This window comes from Miniopterus schreibersii (assembly GCF_964146895.1).
Source record: "Miniopterus schreibersii genome assembly, chromosome: 4".
Lineage (NCBI taxonomy): Eukaryota > Metazoa > Chordata > Mammalia > Chiroptera > Miniopteridae > Miniopterus > Miniopterus schreibersii.
The window spans coordinates 74,313,690-74,329,573 of NC_138105.1; the positions used below are offsets into that span (position 1 = coordinate 74,313,690).

At 50.6% G+C, this 15,884-nt stretch overlaps 1 protein-coding gene across 2 annotated transcripts in view; it reads left to right on the forward strand.

Moving 5' to 3' along the window:
- UPF1 (UPF1 RNA helicase and ATPase) overlaps positions 1-15,884 on the forward strand; it is a 33,894-nt gene that overhangs the window by 15,889 nt on the left and 2,121 nt on the right. The window contains exons 4-23 of one of the 2 annotated variants that reach the window (XM_081134064.1): positions 1,379-1,546; positions 1,921-2,101; positions 3,472-3,633; positions 4,241-4,325; positions 4,511-4,609; positions 5,116-5,224; positions 5,329-5,488; positions 5,588-5,706; positions 6,564-6,728; positions 6,833-6,947; positions 7,439-7,582; positions 7,964-8,177; positions 10,493-10,610; positions 10,951-11,107; positions 11,733-11,875; positions 12,894-13,068; positions 13,430-13,511; positions 14,725-14,886; positions 14,972-15,189; positions 15,584-15,706. In XM_081134064.1, coding sequence (XP_080990190.1) covers positions 1,379-1,546; positions 1,921-2,101; positions 3,472-3,633; positions 4,241-4,325; positions 4,511-4,609; positions 5,116-5,224; positions 5,329-5,488; positions 5,588-5,706; positions 6,564-6,728; positions 6,833-6,947; positions 7,439-7,582; positions 7,964-8,177; positions 10,493-10,610; positions 10,951-11,107; positions 11,733-11,875; positions 12,894-13,068; positions 13,430-13,511; positions 14,725-14,886; positions 14,972-15,189; positions 15,584-15,703 — 2,896 coding nt within the window. In that variant the 3' untranslated portion in view covers positions 15,704-15,706. Of the gene's footprint in view, positions 1-1,378; positions 1,547-1,920; positions 2,102-3,471; positions 3,634-4,240; positions 4,359-4,510; positions 4,610-5,115; positions 5,225-5,328; positions 5,489-5,587; positions 5,707-6,563; positions 6,729-6,832; positions 6,948-7,438; positions 7,583-7,963; positions 8,178-10,492; positions 10,611-10,950; positions 11,108-11,732; positions 11,876-12,893; positions 13,069-13,429; positions 13,512-14,724; positions 14,887-14,971; positions 15,190-15,583; positions 15,707-15,884 lie in introns of both variants that reach the window. The other variant, XM_081134063.1, reaches the window with a different exon arrangement.

A 15,884-nucleotide genomic window follows, 5' to 3' on the forward strand; every position in this document is an offset into this window, starting at 1 on the left:
CCCACCTTTCATGCCTTCAGTAGCTGTGGGCCAGTCCTTACCATCATGCTGTCTAAGGACACAGAGTGATCAGATCTTGGGTCATCTCAGAGTTAGTATGCGAATTCTGGATACTGAGCAAGGCAAGAAAGGGGGCTGATGTTTTTAAAACATTTTAACATCTCCAAGGTAACCAAAAGAGATTCACGTCCCATTTTCAGAATGTTCTGAGCAATTTGTGTTACCATGTTTGCATTAGTTCCTCTCCTGCAGGAAAAGCAATGAAATAAAACTTGCCTTGGTTGGCAACCCCAGCTTCTGGTCAGCAGAGTCAGGATCAGGGATGTGAGGGAAGAGCCTCTAAGAGAAAACAGGCTTAGTCAATCAGCATCACGTGCTCTTTACAAGGATCAAGTGAAAGCTGATGGACTACCTCTTGTCAGTGTAGTTGGGTGAGGTGGGCACAGAAGGTACAAGAGGAAACTACTTGTTGTGGTAACAAGCCCAGTGGTGGTGGCTCCAGAGAGGAGTGGGGGATTTTGGGGGGTGCTGAGAGTGGTGATGGTTGGTTAGATGATCTGATGGTGGACTTTGTGGGGCCAGAGAGGGTTCTAGCCTAACCCTGTGATAGGAGGGGTTTACTGATGTGAAGAGAGGGCTGCCGCAAGTAGTGTTCCACAAACCCACAGCCAGGCTACAGAGATCCTGAGGCAGGACCTGTACCGCCTGTGGCCCCAATGAGGCTAACTTGGCATAGGCCATGATTTAGGTGAGCTGTAGCCTGGAAATGAGAATGATGGCAGAGTCCTGGCCATGCCGAGACAGGGTTCCAGAGGATTTCATTGCATTTCATTGACAGCCCCTTTGCTTCCTGAGAGTAGCCCTGAGCCCCCTATTTGATATTTTTTACTGTCTTCAGGTTTCCAATACATGTGCTTATCAAGTTTCCTGGCCTGTAGCATATTAGGAGAAGCCGTTGCTCCTGGCAGCCAGCACAGGGGCCATGAGAAGTGACTTTGAAAGAAGCAGCAGAGAAGCCACAAAGAGCAAGAGGAGCTAGGAAAGGGGCAGCAGCTGGGGCCCCAGCTGTAGATCTAGTTAGGCCCAACAGTTGGATTTAAGAAAGCAGGAACTGGGGGGTTGGGGTGAAGGCAGAAACTGTGTGAAATGCGTTAGGAAACTTTTCTTTAAAAGTGGTTCAAGGCCGGTTGATTTTTTGCTCTCAGTGGGGAGCTAGTTCAGGGGCGGGCTGGTCTCATGGGACACCAGATGGATGAGGTGTGACCACCCCTGCTAATGGACCGTAAATGGTACCGGAACTTTTAACAGGGGCTCGAGAATTGGAAGTGGTGAAAAGCCAAACTTTGGGTGTTAACTATTTATCATTTCCTGATTTAAGCCACATTGTAAATCACCTTGTGAGGGCAAAATGCAAAGAGGTGACTCTACACAAGGATGGGCCCCTTGGGGAGACGGTCCTGGAGTGTTACAACTGTGGTTGTCGCAACGTCTTCCTCCTCGGCTTCATCCCTGCCAAGGCCGACTCAGTGGTGGTACTGTTGTGCAGGTGAGGGCTCCCCGATTTCCCTGGGGGCCAGTTCTGACTCTGGAACTTTAAAATGGTTTCTGTTGAGTGGCTAGGTGTGAAGATGTTTGGGGGTTGGGGCTTGTTGGAGAGTTAGGAATGTCGAGTAACTTGGGGGGGGATGGTGTTCTAGTTAAATCATAAAAACAATTCTGTTTTTATGAACAGAAAAAATTCAAAGTCTGTTTTGAATTTTAAGAGTTCAGAGCTCAAATGTGTGGGGAGATGAATTTATTACTAACAATAGAAAGGTAACGTGATCATGTAATAAAAGATAGGGACCTTGGGGTGAACTCTAAGTCTTAAGGCGGAAGGTCATCCTCACCTGGGCTCTTCTGTCCTCGGGGCTTCTGTAGGCAGCCCTGTGCCAGTCAGAGCAGCCTCAAGGACATCAACTGGGACAGCTCACAGTGGCAGCCCCTGATCCAGGATCGCTGCTTCCTGTCCTGGCTGGTCAAGATCCCTTCAGAGCAGGAGCAGCTTCGGGCCCGGCAGATTACTGCCCAGCAGATCAACAAGCTGGAGGAGCTGTGGAAGGTGAGGCCTGTTGAGAATGCAATCCACCTCAGCACCAGTTTCCTGTAGACTGAGGTGGGATGGGGGGGGGGGGGCTGTTTTTTCTGAAAGGATTCTGCAGCCTCTACCAGGAGGGGTCCAGAACTAGCCCTGGGCGGCTGTGGGTGGACATGTCCAGAGTAGCCCAGGCCTGAGTAGATAGGACTGTGAGTGCATTTTAAAACCTTGCTGGGCCTTTGACATGTCTGAGCCAGTGTAACGCCAGGCTGCTGGTGAGTGTGCAGTGGGAAAGGGGTCAGAGTCTCAAAGGTCAGAGACGCTTGACCTGATGACTGAAGGAGAGAGGGGCCTTAGGTTTCATGGTGGGGCACCTGCCCTACCTGCATACCCACTTCTCCAGGGAAGCCCTTCCCTGGTTTTGGTTGTTTACTTAGCTTTTATTATAAAGTTTTAATAACAAGGCTACAAGTTTGGGCACCCATATAACCAGAAATCTTAAATGTAAATTTATCTTTACTTTGAGTGCAAGTTAAAATATTTTTTAGGCCCTGGACAGTGCAGGTCAATTGGTTGAATGTCGTCCTATGCACCAAAAGGTTGCTGGTTCAGTTCCCGGTCAGGGCACATGCCCAGGTTGCAGGCCTAATCCCCAGTAGGGGGCGTGTAGGAGGCAGCTGATTGATGTTCCTCCCTGTCTCCTCCTCTCCTTCTTTCCTTTTCCCTTCCTCTCTCTAAAATCAATAAAAATGTGATTTTTTTAAAAATTTATTTTCAGGCATTGTCTAGCCAGATGACTTTTCATTTCCATTTTCAGGTTGCCACAATTTTTTCTTCATTCCTGTTTATATTTTAGCAGCCCAGATACTGTTCTGTCCCTGCCAGGGAAGAGTGTGTAGTCCTATTGGTGCAGTGTAGGATCAGGACGAAATGGAGAGGTAGGTCACTCCTCTTCACACAGCCAGAGAAGCGGTGGTCTTTCTGGCAGCCTGGAAGAACTACCGTCCTTCATAGTTCAGGGCCAGGTGATTGTGGAGGACGTGGCCATTTGATGGTGTGGACGTGTTAGTTTTGTACCTGCAGTGCCATCACCAAGACTTTCCCTATTGGCATAACCTTGTTAGGGAGTGTTAGGAATAGCAGCTGAGGTGTGATGTGACCAGGACCTCGGTGGGCATCCAGTTCCCTGTGCTATGTGAACTTCCTGATATGAGGACTCTCGCACAGGGTCGACACCACTGACTGCTGACACCCCTCAGCATCAGCCCAACATTGGCTTGTTTTGAGAAGTGATGGGTCTGCCCCAGTCCCTCTGGTGACTGGTGATCTCAGTATATTTAATTTCATATGCCAGTGAAACTGGGGACAAACTCAGCGTGGTTTTTGTCTTCTAGGAGAATCCTTCTGCCACCTTGGAGGACCTGGAGAAGCCAGGGGTGGATGAGGAGCCGCAGCACGTCCTCCTGCGGTACGAGGACGCCTACCAGTACCAAAATATATTCGGACCTCTGGTTAAGTTGGAGGCCGACTATGACAAGAAGCTGAAAGAGTCACAGGTGATGTGTGTGCAGGAGGTTGTGGCTATTTTAACACATTTCTCCTGAGACCTGGAGGGTGGTTTTACCTGCAGGCTGCCAGCACTATCATAGAGGGACGGAGCTGTGGATCAAGGGCAGATGCCCTGTCACTCAGAGCTAGACACCAGCCTGAGTGTTAACTGATTTTAAATCCAACAAAAGTCCCCCCTCACAGTCGGGTTCTCAGCCTTTGCCCATAGCCATGAGCGTCAGATCCAAGGAGCCACAGCATGCAGAGGGTGCTCCTTGTGCTGGTCCCATGAAGAACATGTTTAGGAAGTAAGAGCCCCATGGCTCCTGGGCCATCTCCTCAGCTGTTGGCTTCCTTCTCTCTCTCCGAGTACCTCTGAGAGCAGACATCGCATAGAGGATCCTGGCCATCTTCTGCAGGTTCTTGGGGCCCTAATGGCTTCTCTCCTAGCTGTGCCTTTGTTGGTGTTTCAAGCTGTTGGGTGTTGCTTGCTGCACCCTGGCATCGTGACTCATCAAATTGTCGTAGGGTACACACCTGTGGATACCCAGACACAGTAGTCCAGGCCATGTCTGTGTCACGGGCTAACAGGGCTCTTATTTTTCATGTGCTCAGACTCAAGATAACATCACAGTCAGGTGGGACCTGGGCCTTAACAAGAAGAGAATCGCCTACTTCACTTTACCCAAGACTGACTCTGGTAATGAGGATTTAGTCATAATTTGGTTAAGAGGTGATTTTAAGTTTTAAAATATTTGTGACCATAAATAGCATAAAATTCCTAGTTTTGCCCTTGTAAAGTGTCCCTTAATTTAAACTCTTCATAGTGGTAGTCAAGGGCACATGTTGAAAACGCTAACTTTCTTGCTATCTTTTTCCTGGAAGACATGCGGCTCATGCAAGGGGATGAGATATGCCTGCGGTACAAAGGGGACCTGGCCCCCCTGTGGAAAGGGATCGGCCACGTCATCAAGGTCCCTGATAGTATCCTTTGTGTAAAGAACAGCTTGCACAGGAGACCTGTGTGTGTGTCACTGTGGAGACCAGTCCTGGGCCTCAGGTGGAGGGCATGGCCATGGCTGGAGAGGCCCCGACTCAGTTTGTTTCAAGCCACTGAGCCTTTTTTTCATTTGGACTCTGAGGGCATACTATTTATATAAAACTAATAGAAGCACTGCTTTACCTAGAGCCAGAATGCTTTGGGATCTGCACTTCAGGGCTCTCTGAAGCTTACAGTCGGAAGCTGGATTCTCAATGTCACCAGTTCATCCTGGGTGACACCCCAAGGTTCACAGGGTAGTTTGGGGGTTAGGGCTGGCTTCAGGGGACCGGGACACTGTGGACAGAATCTGTCAAAACATGGGTCTCACTGGCTGCGTTGTCACCTTTTGGCACAAAGGGAGGGATCTATCTCCTCAGTAACCAAGGAGGGCTCCTCAGAAAGGTAAACCCAGCTTATGACGAGGATCAGCCTTAACTCAGCTTTGCAGATTATGGCGATGAGATTGCCATTGAGCTGCGGAGCAGTGTGGGTGCACCCGTGGAGGTGACACATAACTTCCAGGTGGATTTCGTGTGGAAGTCCACCTCATTCGACAGGTGTGTCCGCCTCCACCGCCAGCTCTAAATGATTCTCCCTTCCTGGGGGTGGGGCTTACCACCAGCCTACATGAGCACATAGCTGACCTGTTACTTCGCCACAGGATGCAGAGTGCACTAAAGACCTTTGCTGTGGATGAGACCTCTGTGTCAGGCTATATCTACCACAAACTGCTCGGCCATGAGGTGGAGGACGTGATCATCAAGTGCCAGCTGCCCAAACGCTTCACTGCACAGGGGCTGCCTGATCTTAATCACTCTCAGGTTTTCATCATCCTGGGGGTGGTTGGGGCCTTTCCTGAAGAGCTGCTGGGTGGGGACCCCCACAGCATCTGTACCCCTAATGGCCACTTGTATCTGAAGGTTTACGCCGTGAAGACTGTGCTGCAGAGACCACTGAGCCTGATCCAGGGACCACCAGGAACAGGGAAGACAGTGACCTCAGCCACCATTGTCTACCACCTGGCACGACAGGGCAATGGGTAGGGGTCAGCAGGCCTGACTGCAAGAATATCTGAGAGAGTTACCTGCTTACTGCGTTTTACATTGTATTAGATCAGACCTCTGGTTGCTTTTAACAAGACATCCTCACCCGGCTCAGCGGTTGAGCATTAACCTAGGATCCAGGTGATCGTGATTTGATTCCGGGTCAGGGCACATGCCCGGGTTGCAGGCTCAGTCCCCAGTTGAGAGCCAATCAGTGATGACTCTCTGATCATTGATGTTTCTCTCTCCCCCTCTCCCTTTCTCTCTGAAATCAGTAAAGATATATTTAAAAACAAAAAACCCTGTAGCCTGTTACTCTTTTTTTTTTTTTTTAACATTTTTTAGAGAGGGGGGGGGGAGAGAAACATTGATGTAAGAGCAAAACTTCATTTGGCTGCCTCCTGCATGCCCCCTATTGGGGAATCAAGCCTACAACCTGGGCATGTGCCCTGACTAGGAATTGAACCAGCAACTTTCAGTGCACAGGACGTCTAACCAACTGAGCCACACTGGCCAGGGTCGAGCCTGCTGCTCTTAAAGGCAGCTCTGGTCAGTTTGCCCAGGTGGTGCTGTACTGTGTGTATCAGCTTGGAAAGTCTTCACCATGACATGGGAAGGAGTGAGGATGCAGGTCTGTTATTAGCAGTGCTTTGCATGAGTAGAGTGAAAACTGGTTGGGGACAGGAAACCCTGGACTGGCTGGGTTTTTAGCTCTTGCATCATGTGATTCCTGGCTTTAGTATTAGATTTGAGCTGTCTGCACTGCCTGAGTCAAAACAAAATCTTAGGCATGTAGCATTTTGTGGATCTCCTCTGGGCAAGCACTGAGATACTCATTCACCTTATGTTGAAGGCCTGTGCTCGTCTGTGCTCCAAGTAACATAGCTGTGGATCAGCTGACTGAGAAGATCCACCAGACTGGACTGAAAGTCGTGCGGCTCTGTGCTAAGAGTCGTGAGGCCATCGACTCCCCAGTGTCATTTTTGGCCCTGCACAACCAGATCAGGAACATGGATAGGTGAGTGTCAAGTACCTATCCATGGCTGCAAGTGAGGGGGGGTATTCTCTGTGTGGCTCTGGCACACAGTCCTTCATGCCCACTGACATGCCCCGTGCTTCCAGCATGCCAGAGCTCCAGAAGCTGCAACAGCTGAAGGACGAGACTGGAGAGCTGTCGTCTGCTGATGAGAAGCGGTACCGAGCACTGAAGCGCACAGCTGAAAGGGAGCTGCTCATGGTGAGGGCCTGGGCCTTTGGGTATACAATGGTGCCATTAGTTCAGTTGTTGCTTGCTTTTGGAAGAGAGCTTAGATAGTCTAGTTTATATGCCTCCTCTGAGACCACATAGGCATGATTTTTGAGTAGTTTCTACTGCCTGCCAGCCTCCCTGCTGCTGGGAGCTTGGGATCCTGGTCTGCACCCTGGGTTGGGTCTGCTATTTCAACCAAAATTGGATCTCAGCCTAGCACCTGTTCCCCGGCTCAGCACTGTTCCTCGGAGGCTGTCTCAAGCACCGAGCCGTCTGTGCTGAGGTTTTCTCTGGTAAGACCCCACCACTGAGGATCTCAAAAGTTTGTGTCACTGCAGCCTGAAAAGTGAATGCTGTCAGGGAGACACAGCTTGTTTTTGTAGTTGTTGGGAGGGCAGGGACCAGAGTGGCATCCTGTCCTATCCTGCCTGCCCTTTAGCACCTGGTAACATGTACTGTTCACACACTCTCTTCCCCAGAATGCGGACGTCATCTGCTGCACATGTGTGGGTGCAGGGGACCCTAGGCTCGCCAAGATGCAGTTCCGCTCTATTCTTATTGATGAGAGCACCCAGGCTACTGAGCCAGAGTGCATGGTCCCTGTGGTCCTCGGAGCCAAGCAGGTGGGCCATGCCACTTCCATGGTGGTCTTGTTTGAAAACTGGTGTGTGTTCTCTCTCATTCCAGTTCTGTATAATTCTTAATGCTGGAGGGTTTTTTTAACGTCCCTGTGAGGCTGTGTGATACCCTGGCAGAGCTCAGGGAAGTATGGCAAGCCCTTTGAGTGGGTCTTGGAGAGTGTCTGTGTGGGTCCTAAATGAAAGTCTGAGTGTGTTTTATGTTTGTGGTGGGCAGTTTTCCCATGCCCAGTCAGTATCTTAACACTGGAATTTGCGTGACTGGGTGGCTATGTGGACCCCGGGCCCCTTAGTCTTCTGAGAGTGGATGTCCCAGCTGCTTGCTTCATGTTTGAGCCTCTCACCTGTGTGGACCTTTCACCACAGCTGATCCTTGTGGGTGACCACTGCCAGCTGGGCCCTGTGGTGATGTGCAAGAAGGCAGCCAAGGCCGGGCTGTCTCAGTCGCTGTTCGAGCGCCTGGTGGTGCTGGGCATTCGTCCAATCCGCCTGCAAGTCCAGTATCGGATGCACCCTGCACTCAGTGCCTTCCCATCCAACATCTTCTATGAGGGCTCTCTGCAGAACGGTGTCACTGCAGGTAATACTCAGCAGAGAGTCAGTGGAAACCTGCGGTCACTTCCTTCCTGAATGGCTTTACCTAGCAACCACTTGTGTATGAGGGGTGCCTCTGAGAGTTATCGTGGTCAGCAGTACAGCATTTCCACTCTGGAATATGGATGGCCAGTTCTCAGAGCCCATACCCTGAAGTTCCCAAGATGGGGAGGCAAGACTCCTTTCAGAGTGAAGGTGGCGTGTGCCCTTTGCTGCGCTGACACTTGCATTCATGGTACAAAAGCACTGCTGGGGGCCAGCAGGGGCCTCAGCAGGAGTCTGGATGGTGCTACCAGACTGCTGTGTCATCACTGCCACATGCTTGTGGCAAGCAGCACCCTAAGTGCATAACCTTGTGACACTGGTCGGTATGCAAGGTGCTTGAATGAAGGGCCCACAGATACACTGGTTGCTCAGATGGGGGGTAGGGGGGCATATCTATTTTTCTGAAAACAAAGCATGCTGTGGCTTTAAGGAAAACAACTAACAGTATTTATCACCAGTGATAAAATCTGAGGTTCAACAAAAATTAGTATTTTAGAAAACTCATATTCCCTAGCATGAGTGGACTGAGGGCTCCCAATGCTGAGTGGTTTTTCTGATGAGATGGAGGTGGTGACAGTGTCCATAAGGGAAATCAGTAAGTATCTCTCATCCTAACGGCCCTCAAGGGTGTTGCAAAGTCACTCAGGTCAGAGGCTGTCCTGTGCACAGGGCAGAGTAGAAAGGCTTTTGTCACAGACCTGTAGGGTACCTCCCATTCAGCTTTGGTGGAGAATCTGGTGAATTCCACAGTTGTGGGAAAACTGTAAAACATGTCACCAGTTCCTAGGAGACCGTGTGCAGAAGCAGATTCCAGTGAGCCAGGTAATGTAGTGAGTTGCCCAAATTTACAAAATTTATATTTTAGTGGAAAATACAGTAATTTTTTGTAAAAAAAAAATTCTAAAGTTAATATATAATGGACTTATTTTTATTTAATTTTTCTTTGTTTTGTGTGTGTGTATTTATATTTTTGGTAATGGGCCTATTTTTAAATGAAATAGATATCTTAAGTTTTTAGGTTTTAAAATACAGTAAATATCAGGTATAACTCATGGAAACAGTAGCTATTTTGACTCTTCAATTTTGTTCAGAGTATAAAGGCGCCCTGAGACCAGTGTTGGAAAACTGCTGACTTACATGTTGTTGACGCCAGCAGACACCATGTCAGCCTTGTCTAGCTTCACATTATAGATGAGGAGGCTAACAGTGTTTCCATCCAGGACCACACAGTTGCTGTGCATGGAGCTCCTGGGAGTTGGCTGCCATAACTGCCATCACCGAGTTACTTAGAAAGCTATTGGTCCCTCTGGTGATGGGGCCAGGAAAGGCTAGGCCATGAGGAGCTGCTTGTGATTCTCCGATGTGGTTGGCACTGATTAGAAAGCTACTGCTTAGCTCTAGTTCAGGGACTGGTGGTGGTTCATTGCTGTGGTATTAGTGCACAGCATATGACAGCACCCAATAAGTGTATTATTTAATTCTCTGTTGAAGCATAAAGAAGCACCCAAATCCTAAGTGTTCAACTTAGTGAGTTTTCACTAAGTAAACACACCTATGTAACGAGCACTTGACCAGTCCCTAGGAGCCCCATCAGCATTGAGGTGACCCCCTGTTTAGGGCAGCGCTGGCGCCCAGACCCATTGTAATGGTGTTTTCACAGCTGTGGTGGGAGTGTTTACACCACAGAAATTGGCATGTGCTATAGACCAGCCCCAACCCCAGTGAGCATTAAGCATTTCCCAGCAGGCCCTCAACTAACAGGCCACCACCCTCACCAGCTGGCCTCTGTCCTCACTTGAATGATAGAGACAAACTTGACCTCATTTTCAGCTTGACATGAAAGGACATCATACTGTGTATACTTGCATGTTGATGTTAGGCTATATTGTGATGCAGAAATAGCAGTTTTCTCACACTGATCTGGTTAAATGTAGCTCCTCCAATCTGGTCTGATAGGATGGGTTGCTCAACAGTGATATCCACAAAAGCCAGTTGTAGAGGCTTTTGGTTCCTGTAATGCTTCTAGAAGGAAACAGGAGAACATCATCTTGGGGATGAGCATAGGTTTCTTAAACTGGCTATAGAAAGAACTGACCAGTGAGACCTGTTCAGGGAGTGAGCAACTCTTTGTTAAGTGTTATGTGCTTGGCTTCACTCAGCCCTGGCTTCTTGAGTAGGGGATCCATTCGGGTGGCCTCTGGCTGTGTGTTTTTTCTCTAATGGGAAGTGTTGCCTCTTTTCCCTCCCCAATAATAGCGGATCGAGTGAAGAAGGGGTTTGACTTCCAGTGGCCCCAACCTGATAAGCCGATGTTCTTCTATGTGACCCAGGGACAGGAGGAGATCGCCAGCTCGGGTACATCTTACCTAAACAGGTATGCAGAGGTTTGCCCGCTGCGGCAGCTGGCTTCAGTGGCAGCTTGGCCAGTCTGTTGATAAATGTATGTAATGCTGGTCTGAAACTGCCCTCCTCACTCTGTTCTATTCAGGTTTCTCAGCCCACATCATGTTCTCATTTTGTTTTTCAGTGTGGTTTTTATGTTGAGCAGATTCTTTTTGTACCTATGTGTGGTGAGCTTTTTCTGTCCTCCATGACTCCCTCAATCCAGGACAGGGTGGCCCTTCTATGGGCATAGCTGCCCCTGTACCTCCCACAGCCTTTAGTCTCAGGAGCCCACAGGTGCAGCCCAGGAACTGAATGCCTGATTTTCGTAGGACGGAGGCTGCAAATGTAGAAAAGATCACCACGAAGCTGCTGAAGGCGGGTGCCAAGCCAGACCAGATTGGCATCATCACGCCCTATGAGGGCCAGCGCTCCTACCTGGTGCAGTACATGCAGTTCAGCGGCTCCCTGCACACCAAGTTGTACCAGGTGCGAGCTCCATCCCCCTCTGTCAGGCTGACCTTGAACCACCTGACCAGGGAGGTTTGTATTAGAATGTAACCATCCTTCCTGCCCAAGTCCTGCGAGTCAAGACTTTCTTAAGAGTCAGAAATGTGAGCCAAAGTTCATGCATAAAGGTGTTTTTCTCAGGATACTTTCCAGAGCAAAACTTGAAAAGGCTCCAGGGTTGACCAGTAGAGCTATGTTGTGTGCTACTATGTAGTGGATGTTCTGTATCCATGAGACCACTGTGCATTCTTGGGTCAATACCTAGGTAAAATGTACAGGTATCTGTCATGAGGGTGCAGGACAACATAGTTGTTTCTCCATGTGGAAATGAACCATAATGTAGAGTATGGCTCTGACAATGAAATGTGGTCTTTGTTCTGTTAACTTGGGAACAGTCTTGGGTGTTCTGATGAGCAAATATACTTTTATTATTGGGAAACAAATTACGAAGATTAAAAAGACGACCAAAGCGGGAAGGCCAGGAGATCAGGGCTGGGGCCAGGGCTGCTGGGTGGGATTCAGTAGTGCATTTAGACATGCTTCGTGTTGCATATGGGTTCTTGAGGGCAGCCTACTGACTGACCATGACCATGTCCCTCTGCAGGAGGTGGAGATTGCCAGTGTGGATGCATTCCAGGGGCGTGAAAAGGACTTCATTATCCTCTCCTGTGTGCGAGCCAACGAGCATCAAGGCATCGGGTTTTTAAATGACCCCAGGCGGCTTAATGTGGCCCTGACCCGAGCAAGGTACAAGGGTTGAATCCTGTCTGGGCTTGTAGGTGGCAGTTGCCACTGTCCTGACTCAGGGTCCTTCAGAGGGACTTTTCCTCGGGGTCTGGCTTTGGGAGGGTTCTTAACTTCCTGGTCCTCTTATTAATAGTCCTCGCACCCCAGCCGCACCTTGGGCTGGCGGTACAGGACATTGGGGGGGGGGGCCTTCACCAATTCCTGAGGTCCAAGAGCTACAGCAGCAAATTAGAAAGAAGGGCTCACCTGTGAGTTTTCTTTGTTTCTGTGTCCTGATGGTTTTCTGTGGCCTCAGTCATGAACAGTGTCAGTTTTGGCCCTTCTGACCTGAGATTCAAACCCAGTAGGGTGGGGGGGTATCCCTGTTGAGTTGTTGAACCTAGGATTCTAACATTTTGGTCCTGTCTCCTTTTTGGTTCTGGGATGTAACTGCTCTGAAATAGTGGTAACAGCAGAAGACCTGGAGAACAAGGTGGCCCCCGTGCTGCCCCTGTGCCAGCCGGAGGTCAGGCTCACGTTCCCACGTCAGTTCTTCCTCGCTCAGGGCACTTGGTTTCCATGGTTACCCCCTTTCTGTTGTATACTCTTGTTAGGTGGCCAGCATGGGGGTGTGTCCCTAACACAGCTGGGTGAGGGTAAGTGTCCACAGAAGCTAGGCCCAGGCTCAGGCATCAACTTACATGCCTTGCCTGTCAGGGTCCCTGAGGCAGCTCAGGAGGCTGACTTGAGGCTACAACAAGGAAACTAGTCTCTGAGGTAACCTGCCCACGGGGGTGTTTTGTCATCTGAGCCCCTAGAAATCCACCCCCAAGTAAATTGAGTGCAGTGTCAACAGCTTGCAGGGTGGGCTCCACTGCCAGTCGTCATGGGCAAGCCAGGTATCTAGGCAGGGAGGCTGAGGGTGGCTTCCAGGGACTTTGGACTCGGGTTTTGAATTTGTTTGGCCTCAGACTGTTCTGTGTAGTATTTGCTTGCCATGTGGCCCTAAGCACCGTGTTCTTTCTCCCACACCTTGCAGATACGGGGTCATCATTGTGGGCAACCCCAAGGCCCTGTCCAAGCAGCCACTGTGGAACCACCTGCTGAATTACTACAAGGAGCAGAAGGTGCTGGTGGAGGGGCCCCTGAATAACCTGCGGGAGAGCCTCATGCAGTTCAGCAAGCCCCGGAAGTTGGTCAACACCATCAACCCTGTGAGCCCCGGCTGATGGGCAGGAGGGCTGGGACCCCTTTTTCCCCAAGCCCACATTTTGGCATCTGGAAGTGAACGATGGCTGATGTGACCTGTGGCAAGCGTGTGCGTGTTAGTGTGTGAAGAGGAGCAATGAGCCCCCCGTACCACTGTCCTGAGGGCTCGGGATGTATGGGATGCTCAGTCCTGGGGGCATTTAGGAGTCAGACATAGGCAGTTAGGAAGCCTTGTGAACCCAGGTGCTCTGGGGGTCTGAAAGGTACAGTGCTGCTTGGACCAAAGCCAGAGATAGGATGTTGAGAATCAAAGGTCGAGTTGTTGAAAGAGGAGTGGGGTTTCTCATCTACCCAAACCCTCTGCAGGGAGCCCGCTTCATGACCACAGCCATGTATGATGCCCGGGAGGCCATCATCCCAGGATCAGTCTATGATCGGAGCAGCCAGGGTAAGTCCTCTGGGGACCGGAGCCAGCACTGAGGATATTGACCCTTCCCATGCCTGCCCTGCATCTGTTCACAGAACCCTGCCTGACAATGAGTTCCTTCTCAGCTTCCCTCCTCTGAGATCAAAGAGTTGGTCTTTGGCAGTTTCTAACAATAAGATGTTTTTAAATAACATGGTTCTGCCTGTTTGCCCCAGTGCCCCTACCCGACCTGTCCTGTTCTCCCCTTTCCAATGGGAATTCACACATGCAATTCTTTCAAGTGGCCTCCAACCTCTTTTCGGGTTTTGCCTCCCTCCTGAAGTCTCTTGCTCTATCAGAACTCAGAGTTGGGAGCATGTTCTCACCTCCTATGTGGAGTCTCTGTCCTAAGGCTGAGTCTCACCCCTGCTGCCTAGAACACCTCTTCCTGCCTGAGCCAGTCTATAGACAGTTTCCTGGAATCCCCCAGGTTCCTGTCTGCTGGGACCCTTCCCTACCCCAACCCATACAGAAGGTGACCACTGTGCCCAGGCACTCAGTTTAGTGCCACTTGCCCATGTTTTTTACTGTGGACTTTGTTCCCTGCTGTGCTTGCTGTCCATCCTGAGGGCAGGCGTACCCCAGCTCCTCCTCCTCGGATGTTCTTGGCAGCCCCCTTTCTTTGACCCTGTATTCTCCTAACAATTGGACTCAGGTTGGAGATCGTGTTCTCTAACAACAACAAACCTCTCTTCACCACATTCAGCAAGTTGCTGTGTAGCTGAGGGTGTCCAAGGTCCGTGCTTCCTCACTTGAGTCCCCCGGGGCTGACCCAGAAGTCTCTGCCCTCAAGTCCCTTGGGGCCTTTTTCTTCAGTGGATCCATTGGTCTGTGGAGCTTAGGCTTTCTCTTGCTTTTTGGTGTGTGTGGCATGAACATATAATTTGGCACAAAAGTACCATTTTTATTTGAAATACTGTGTGGTAGTTCTCAATTTGTCGGGTCCCTGTAGTCATGTTCTCAGAATTCCCAGGGAGAAAAGGTGGTTTCCCAGGCACCATCCCCCAGCAGGTTGAGAAGGGGGATTGACAGAATCTGCAGCAGGCAGTTCTGCTGTGGGGACACCCCAAGAACTGCAGGCAGAGCAGTGACAGGACAGGATAGGCATCCCACTGCAGGCAGAGTAGTTGACTGGGGGCAGGCAGCAGGATCACCTGTACATAGTAGGGAACCCGCCATCCACTCTGTCTTACAGGCCGGCCCTCGAACATGTACTTCCAGACCCACGACCAGCTCGGCATGATCAGTGCCGGCCCCAGCCACGTGGCCGCCATGAACATTCCCATCCCATTCAACCTGGTCATGCCACCCATGCCACCTCCAGGGTACTTTGGACAGGCTAATGGGCCAGCTGCAGGTGAGCGAGCACCAGGCCTCAGAGCAAAATCACTTGTCAGTGAGGCTCAGACCTCCTTCAAGGAACCCTGAACACTGTCTTTCAGGCCGAGGCACTCCAAAAGGCAAGACGGGTCGTGGTGGGCGCCAGAAGAACCGCTTTGGCCTTCCTGGGCCCAGCCAGACAAACCTGCCCAGCAGTCAGGCCAGCCAGGACGTGGCATCACAGCCCTTCTCTCAGGGGGCCCTGACACAGGGCTACATCTCCATGAGCCAACCCTCCCAGATGAGCCAGCCTGGTCTCTCCCAGCCTGAGCTGTCCCAGGTGAGCTGGCTGCACTGAACCAGAAACACATCACACTTGGAGAGAAGTTAGGCTAGCCCAGGGTGCTCTCCACACATGCATGTTTGCGCGCGCACACACGACATTTCCCAAAGGACTCGAGGAGGAGGATGGCCTCCTGCATGACCGACATGAGCAGTGGGGCTGTGGGTTTAGAACATCCTATTCACAACACTGCCCCTTTAAACAGTCCTAGGTCACCTGTTTCAATGGTGAGGTAAACAGTGTGGGTCTCCTGCTGCTCGGGTTTCAGGACTACTTTTTCAGAATCATCTTTGGGCTGGGGAGGGGCTGAACACACAGCAGGTTCTCAAGGCTGCAAGGATATGAGCCAGTTCTCTGACTGGCTGCTCATCTCCCCGACTGTGTCTTTCAGGACAGTTACCTTGGTGATGAGTTTAAGTCCCAGATTGATGTCGCGCTGTCGCAAGACTCCACGTACCAGGGGGAGCGGGCATACCAGCATGGTGGAGTGACGGGGCTGTCCCAGTACTAGAAGGCAAGCCAACTCCAGAGGAGGGCTTCACCGGGACCTGGACTTGTGAGAAAACTCAGGAAATGTGGGAATCTCAAGTCCCCGAGGGGCCAGCTCATCACTGTGACCTGTCACTTCAGGTCCCTGCACCTTTCCCTGTGTCATGTCCTCTCCTGAGAGTCCTAGAACTCCTGAGAAAGGC